General features: G+C 33.9%; 1 protein-coding gene across 1 annotated transcript; it reads right to left on the bottom strand.

Moving 5' to 3' along the window:
• Positions 1–5802: 5802 nt before the first annotated feature.
• Positions 5803–7826, bottom strand: LOC107819540 (beta-glucuronosyltransferase GlcAT14C-like). The gene is made up of 4 exons (XM_016645658.2): positions 7113–7826; positions 6906–6984; positions 6572–6687; positions 5803–6495 (listed from the first exon to the last, which is right to left on the bottom strand). Exons 1-4 carry the CDS (start codon positions 7684–7686, stop codon positions 5990–5992), a joined length of 1275 nt encoding a protein of 424 aa, XP_016501144.1. The 5' UTR covers positions 7687–7826; the 3' UTR covers positions 5803–5989.
• Between the last annotated feature and the right edge of the window lie 569 nt (positions 7827–8395).

Below are 8395 nucleotides of genomic sequence, written 5' to 3'. Positions count from 1 at the left end.
TGCCTGGCTTGTACTTCGCGAACGCGAGGCTTCGATCGCGAACGCAAAGCTTCGCACCTCAACCCTTCGTGAACGCATTCTCCGTGTCGCGAACGCGAAGCACAAAACGTGCCAGTCCAATTTACTCTTCGCATTCGCGAGAGTACCTTCGCAAACGTAAAGAAGAACACACCAGAAGCCTGAAGTGTGCAGAAAACCAGATTTTCTAAGTCCAAAATCATCCCGTAGCCTATCCGAAACTCACCCGAGCCCTCTGGGCTCCAAACCAAACATGCACCCAAGTCCTAAAACATCATCCGAACTTGTTCGCGCGATCAAATCGCCAAAATAATACCTAGAACTGCGAATCAGAGCCCAAATCAAAGGAAATTTTTAATAAAACTTTAAAACTTATATTTTTACAACCGTACGTCCGAATCATGTCAAATTAACTCTGATTCTCACCAAATTCAGCAGACAAGTCATAAATATTATAGTGGACCTATACCGGGCTCCGAAACTAAAATACGGACCCGGTGTCAATAAATCCAATATTAGTAAATTCTAAAAAATTATTAAGCTTTTAAACTTTTAATGTTTCATCAAAATTCCATATCTCGGGGTAGGGACCTCGGAATTCGATTCTGGGCATATGCTCAAGTCCTAAATCACGATACAGACCTACCGAAATTATTAAAATACTGATCCGAGTCCGTTTGCTTAAAATATTGACCAAAGTCAACTCAGTTGAGTTTTAAAGCTCTATTTCATATTTTAATCTATTTTTCATATAAAAACTTTTCATAAAATTTTACAAATTGCGCACGCAAGTCGAGGAGTGATAAATAGTACTTTTTGAGGTCTTAGAATATAGAATTAATTATTAAATTTAAAGATGACATTTTGGGTCATCACAACACCTTCTGTTGTTAAACTTTAGGACCTCATCTCCTTAACTTTATATGTGCAGTGTAAATGTTAAGGACATGGTGTCCCTAACTTCATATGTGCATTGTAATTGTTAAGGACATAATGTCCTTAACTTTATGAGTATTGTGTAAATATTAAGGATATAGTATCCTTAACTTCATGAATGTTGTGTAAATATTAAGGACAAAGTGTCTTGTATTTGCACCTTCTATTGATAAACTTTATGTCTTAAAGTTAAGGACATGACGTCCTTAACTTCATGGAGTGTAAATGTTAAGGACACCATATCCTTAATATTTACACAGCACTCACAAAGAAAGGGTAACAACGTCTTTTCATATTAATTTTAATAGAGTAGTGGCTATTTTTGTCTTTTTTTTTTAGCCGACGGTCTTTCGGAAACAGCCTCTCTACTCCTTCGGGGTAGGGGTAAGGTGTGCGTACACACTACCCTCCGCAGACTCCATTAATGGAATTTTACTGGGTTGTTATTGTTATTGTATAAAAATTAAATACCATGTTAAAAAGTGGTTATCCCGCGCCATTTCTACTACTTTTGTTTTTAAGAAGTCCACAAATGCCCAACATTTGGCTTTCCCCTAATTTCTCCTCTTTAATTTATAGGATTATTTTTGTTACTCTATCTTTTACAAACCAAAAAACCCCGCAAATTCTCCACTCTCCTTGCAATCCCCTTATCTCTCTCTCTCTCTCTCTCTCTCTCTCTTCAATCCCCACCATTCCCTTTTCTCTTCACAAAGAAATCACTCTTAAATTTCATTCCATTTACGTACCATCATTTTGATCCATAATTCCTTTCTTCTTTTACCATCTCTCCATATATTCGTTAAAGCACACAACTATACACCAATCTTTTTAATACTTCATACTAATTGTCACACACGAATTTTCCGCGTATACAAGAATGAAAGAAGTTCATTAGCAAAAAATAAAAAATAAAAAAAATAAAATAAGTTGCACCTAATAATACTAAGCTTTGTGAATTATGTAATGCCCACACCATTTTCTTTTGTACCTCTGATTCTGCTTTTCTATGTTACGCATGCGATACTAAGGTCCATAGCGCTAACTTCCTCGTTGCTCGCCATATCCGTATTATCCTCTACCCTAAATGCAACTCTCTTACTGCAAATTCCTCCTGCTCTTGCTCCCCAAAACCGGCTCATTCTCTTTGTTCCTCGTCCTCTGCTTGCACACATATGCAGTGCTCTACGAGTCAAAAGAGAGTAGACTACTTCGATCGCCGCCGTCATATTGGAAGCTTTTGGGATTCATCGGCCGCCGTCAACGTCTCTTCCGGCGAAGTCACTTCATCTACTAAGCCTAGTCAAAGGCGGTTCAAATTTTGAAAAGTGGAGTTGTTACTAGATTAGACTCGAGGACGGAAGATGTGTTCCTACATTGGTGTAATAAGCTTGGGTTGTACGGTGAGGAAAGTGCAGTACATACGGCGCATGATGCTTTGGCCGTTTGTCTGGTCCGCTTGAGGGGTTGGCCGTTGCGAGTGTGCATTGCGGCGAGTCTTTGGTTCGATTTGAAATTGACTGATTCGACGTGGCAATCCGTGAAGAGTGTGGAGCCGATCTCGGGAGTACTGGCTAAGCTAATTTTGGCCACTTAAGTAAAGCTTCAACGATTCATAAAAGCTAGCAAGCAACGACGTCAAGTGTTGTTGGAGGAGGGGTGGGATGAAAGTTCTCCTTGATCCCGAATATTCTCCTTTTTTTTCTTTTTTTTTTTTGTTCTCCTAAAAACTGGTTTAAGAGTAACTTTTTTATATTTTATATTTCTGTTAGATAGTGTGACATTTTAAGATTCTTTCTAGCGAGTCATTAGAAAGGGAAGACATATTCCCTCGTGGTCTTTATAGCTTATTAGCCAAGCTACAAAAATTAGTTTTTTTTTTTCACAAGTATTTTTTTCAAAAGTTGGCTAATTAATTTGAAAAATATTTTTAAGTAGCAAGTAGTGTATGACCAAACTTTTAAAAATTATTTCTAAGTATATTTTTCTCAAAAGTGCTTTTAAAAAAAAATGATTTTGGAGAGAAACTATTTTTTTTATGATTCTCTAAAACTGCTTCTGCTTCTCCAAAATTGTTTCTGCTTCTCCTCAAAAGCACTTCTTTCTACAAAAAATTTGGCCAATACTTCAACTTTGAAAAAAAAAAAGTTTATAGAAATGGAAAAACTCGGCAAACAAGCTATTAGACATGACAGTACATTCTTTGAATAGCCGTCCATTTTCATTTACGTTTATTAACTCTCCTCTTTTTTCTCCTTTTTTTCTTCTCCTCATTTTACCATCTCTTTCTTTTCTGACTAATTAAAGTTACTTTCCCTACACTTGGCAAAAAGTCTCGTGACCATAAATGGTTTTGCTAATTTATTTGAAAACGAAAACCTCCAAGTACATCATTATAGATTTCTAGCACCTCCGTCCTAATTAATTCAGTATTTCGGTTGGCTTCGACCTTTCCCACTCTTTCTGCTCCTCTATTCCACTGCATATACGTAACGGCAGTACAACTACTCTGAGCTACAGTTTCGCCATAAAATAATTTTATTTAGCAAACATATGTTTGGCCATAGATTTTGGTAAAATTTCAAATCTCAAAATTAGCTCGATAGCTGGTTTTGGGCCAAAATATCACTATTATATTTTTAAAAATTGTCCCAAACTTTTGTATTTTATAAAAGAGCTCACCATTTATTATTTTGTAAAAATGTTGTTTCATCTTCTCGGTCACTTGATAGTGTATCATGTAGTTCATTATAAAAATGATAATTTTGTATCAAGTTTTTTTATGTTCAGGACTATGGTTTGCGATAATATAATGAATGTTATTGATAATGGTACTGTTGGGTATTTATGATAGTTTTTAGAACTTGTGGGTATAAATCATGTTTCATGTTTTTCCAAAATAAATTTAGAAAATATATTTTGAAAACTATGTCCAAACACATTTTCATCTTCAAACCAAACTTCACCCAAATCAGATTTTTCAGAACAATTTTGGGAATGTATGACCAAACGTTAATTTATTTTATTCTAATTGATTAAGCAAATATTGCTCCGTTTACCACATGTAGCAGTTGGTCAATAATCTTACTAGAGCAATATTATACACGAAATTCTTCCAAGTGTCAACTCTCCCCCATAAAAAATATTCATAAATTGACCGCCCAGGAACTTAAAATTAACTTAAATAATTAAATCCTTGACAGATCTGTTGGCCAGATGATATTTTACTTCAACAAATTAAAAACTCCTTTTTTTTGTATGACTAAGATCAACAACAGGACATGACTATTACGCCACAGTCTCGGTGGTCTAACAAATTTAAATACTTCGCAGCTATTTTCAAGAGCAAAAAACATAAATAGACAAAATTTAAGAAAAATTTCCACAAAAGTAACAACAATAGGTATTTTACATACAAAACAACTAAATAATTATATTCTTAGCAAAAAGTTTTAAACCCTTACCTACAATCACACATCTAAAGTGTTCATTTCCTTAAATATAAAACCAAATGGTTTCAGTTTCCATCTATTAATGAAATTGTCATTAATTATGATTTTATTGGTACTTTCTCTCTATTTCAATTATGGTAATGTTTTATTTGGTGATATAACTATATTTTATTGATAAATGTGAATGCTTGTATAATAGTGCATACTTGGATGAATAAGTGATATTTATAATATTTATCTATTACACATATTATATAATTTGTATAATACATTAATATTTATTTAATAAATATATTATGAAGTATAAATTAAATATTACTCCCTCCGTTTTAATTTATGTGAACCTATTTGACTGTTTTTCTCAACATGATAAATATATACGATGTATATTTGGAATATTAAATTTTATAATATAAAATATACCACATATTTATTGTATAAATATTATATATTTAGGGCACATTGTAGTTGTTTAAATATTATATAATATTACTATTATATATAAAGTGTAAAAATAACTCATGAATGCTTCACGTTTAAAGCCTTTCATTTTATTTAGTGATTGAATTTTGTGGAAGGGAGAGAAAATAGTGAAAAGGAAGAGAAAATCATGGTATAAGGATTTTAAAATTTATTATGACAAATTTATACTAAACAAATAACATAAATCTTTAAATTTATTCTAGAAATATACGAAGAATCTGTAACTGTTATATTCAAATGTAATAGAATATAAAATTATTAAATTAAAAAAATATGGTTATACAATGTACGTTTTATAAATATTTACTGAATTTAAGTTACATTACTTCATACATAATTATAGATCTAAATGTCCAAACAATTAGAAAAAATTTAAACCCCAAAAAAGTTGAATATATTTTCATTACCATATAGATGAGAGAAAAACATTTAATAAGGAAGAAGGGAATAAAATAAATCCCTAATTTAGTGGGATCTATTTATTTTCTAAATCTGCCAAAATAGTAAAAAAATCTTTCATTATTAAAATAAACCACAAGTGATGTTATTTATATAAATAGTCTTAAATAAGAGACCTACCATGTAAAAAGCACTATGAATATTTAGTTGAAAAACAATCACCTATCATATAAACATTTTATGTAGTGATTCGTAGGTGATTAAACGTTGATAATGACACGTCTGATGGAGAAAATAGTTTGACATATTCAAAGAAATGTGTCTTTTAATGACTAGACTAGATAATTTCCAAAGTTAACCAAAACAAAATGTCTTTTTACATTATACAGATAGTACATTTTAAAATTTATACAGTTATGTTCTATTTCACAAATCAACAAGAATCTTATATATTCAAAAGGTACATTAAATTTTGAATAATACCAAAAGGAAAAGGAAACAAGATATCATCATATATGATCAATGAATATCTATAGAAAGCAACAAGAAATGTTTGGTATTTACAAAATTTACAGGGCTTACGGTAAAATAATCTAAGGTTTAATAGTCGAAACATACAGTACTAGGATTTCAAAGATTTGAAAATTATTCATCATTAAAAAAAATAAAAAAAAATAGAGGAATGAAGAATATGGAGTACATTAATGTGAACTGCCGTGACAATGATTGACTACCATATGACGGTTTCCAGCAGTAAAATTGGACAGAATATTTTGAAGCTTTTGGCCATAAAATCCAGGGTCCAATGAATCAATGTCATCCCAATTAGTAGAATTAGAACAAGAAGAATAGTTTCCTATATTGTTGCACCATTTCCCGGGCACCACCCCCTGCTGCGAGCGATTTAAGATATACCTGTCGAGCTCGTCTAAAGTAGGATCACCTTCTTTAAATGGCCTAGCAAATATTGCCCCCACTTTGTGCACAAGATTGTCGTAGTTTGAGACATTTATAGGAACGGAGCACCTGAGATCCTGGTTTACTATGGTATTTCTAAATTCTGGGGAATTGCATAGCACAGTCTGAAAGTAGGATTCGAGAGGAGAGACAACATTGGCGTAGTACATTAGTAATTTCCGGGGAAAGTTGTCCCAACCTTTGATGCAGTGTTCCATAAGGGCTCTGCTCAATGCCATCCAAGGGGAACCTAGAAATTGAAATTAAAGTCATTCACCCATTCAAATTTAACAAGAAACAGGATATAAGAAGCAAAGGGAGCCAACCTCCAAATATATCAAAAGTTGTTGGTAGTTCTCTAGTCTCTACAGCATAGTGAAGGTTAGTAGCCCGTTTTGAGTATAGGCTGGGGTCAACAACAATCCGATTGAAATTATGCTGCCTGCAATAACATAGCATTTTTGGGAAAACGTTAACAATCACATCCTTAATTAGTCGGAATGTAGATTAAGTGCGGGATTTTAAGGTATATGCAATGATAATATAAACAAAGATATCTAAATAATTTGCACACCATATAAAATATAAACTGCAACACCCCGCCAATTACATCGTAGATTTGTATTTATCTAGAAACATTAATGGTCGTGACACCCTTACCCCTTCTGGTCAGTAGTCCAATTGGTGAAGCCAACGAAATTGATATCCCTTGGCAAGGAAGTAAAAGCAAACAAGATATCTGCAATTAATGGTAAAGCGTTGCCCAATTTATAACATCATCAAATAATAGCAGCCAAAATATAAGGAAAATTGAGTACTGTAACAGTAGTCTAGTACTAGTAGGCCATTGGTAATCATGAAAATTACCGTCTTGAGTAAAAAGTGGGTAGTCGGAAGAGCTTAAGGTGAAAAACCAATCCCATAATGGACTAATTCGAAGGAGCAAGGCGGCGGCGTGAAGCATGGCAGCGAGAGCAGAGGCGCCCGATTCCATATTGTGATAGTTCACTGCATAACTTTTACCGACGACGTTCACATTTCCAAAAGCCCGACACACACGTTCAGATTCAACAGAAAGGGCTAATTCCATCCTCTCTTCGTCTTCCCCATCGAGAAGGTGTAAAAGGTACTGGTTTCTTGGGTGATACACTGCTTTTAACAGTCTCAACATTCGTTTACTTTCCCCTCTAAAACCAAAAATCCAATAAGCGAGGATCGGAGGGTCACCAGGCCCTTTTGACGGATGGATTCTCTGTATTGACGTATCATCAATTACAATAGTACTAGTTTGATCTGGAATATTCGTCATACTGTACTCAAATCTGCTGCAGAGTACTCCTACAACTAAAAGTAGCAAAGCTGCTGCAACCAAAATAGAAAGCCGTTGATGAATACCTTGACGACTTGTCCAATTCCAGGAAATAAACATCTTAAGCATCATCTTTGATAGTAGTATATTCGATGAGCTTAATAGTGCAAGATTTGATCTTAATAGTATCCTTATCTATCTCAGGGAAAGAAAGGCTTTGAGGTGAATTGGTAATAGACTAATTTGCTCATCAGAACAAGTAAAAAAATGCCGGTTTGTGGGACCCGTTGGGGGGGAAAATAGGGGTACCAAAACCAAACAAACAAGTCATGAGTGACATCTTAAATGAGTTTGGTTATGAGTGACATCTTAATGATTATTAGAAAATGGATGAAAGCTTACGCCACAACTACAATACCAAACTTCAATATATGCTTTTTTTTTTTCTTTTTCTAGTGACAAGTAAAAGCCGTTTCAAACAGGAACTCATAGACGACGGGACGCAATAATTTCAAAGTGAAAGAATAGTAAAACAGCAAGGAAAAGTTCCAAGATATACTGCAGCAAGCTGAAATGATTTGTCGGGACAGCCATCCATCAGTTGGACCAAGTAGTATCTACTAGTCTGTATAGATCTGGTTCTCGAACATAACCCTTGAATTTCCCACTGTCGACTTGGACGTGCTCCTTTATGCCAAAAAAAAAAAAAGCATCAATTTTCAGAAACCACTAGTGTTTAGTGGTTATTAACTTCCTATAGTTACTATATACATAGTTACTTCATATAGCTACTATTCAATTGTTACGGTAGTGTATTCGCTGTATTCGCGATATTGTATTC

The sequence above is a fragment of the Nicotiana tabacum genome, chromosome 4, assembly GCF_000715075.1.
Source record: "Nicotiana tabacum cultivar K326 chromosome 4, ASM71507v2, whole genome shotgun sequence".
Classification (NCBI taxonomy): domain Eukaryota; kingdom Viridiplantae; phylum Streptophyta; class Magnoliopsida; order Solanales; family Solanaceae; genus Nicotiana; species Nicotiana tabacum.
This window is presented reverse-complemented; position numbering and strand designations above follow the sequence as displayed.

What these genes read in the sequence shown, in the direction of transcription:
- LOC107819540 (XM_016645658.2), bottom strand. Translation starts at nt 7,686, where the DNA reads ATGATGCTTAAGATGTTTATTTCCTGGAATTGGACAAGTCGTCAAGGT. An exon ending in TGGACTACTGACCAGAAGGG is followed by an intron (nt 6,688 to 6,905) that starts GTAAGGGTGTCA and finishes ATGTTATTGCAG; the next exon opens with GCAGCATAATTTCAATCGGA. An exon ending in AACTTTTGATATATTTGGAG is followed by an intron (nt 6,496 to 6,571) that starts GTTGGCTCCCTT and finishes TTCAATTTCTAG; the next exon opens with GTTCCCCTTGGATGGCATTG.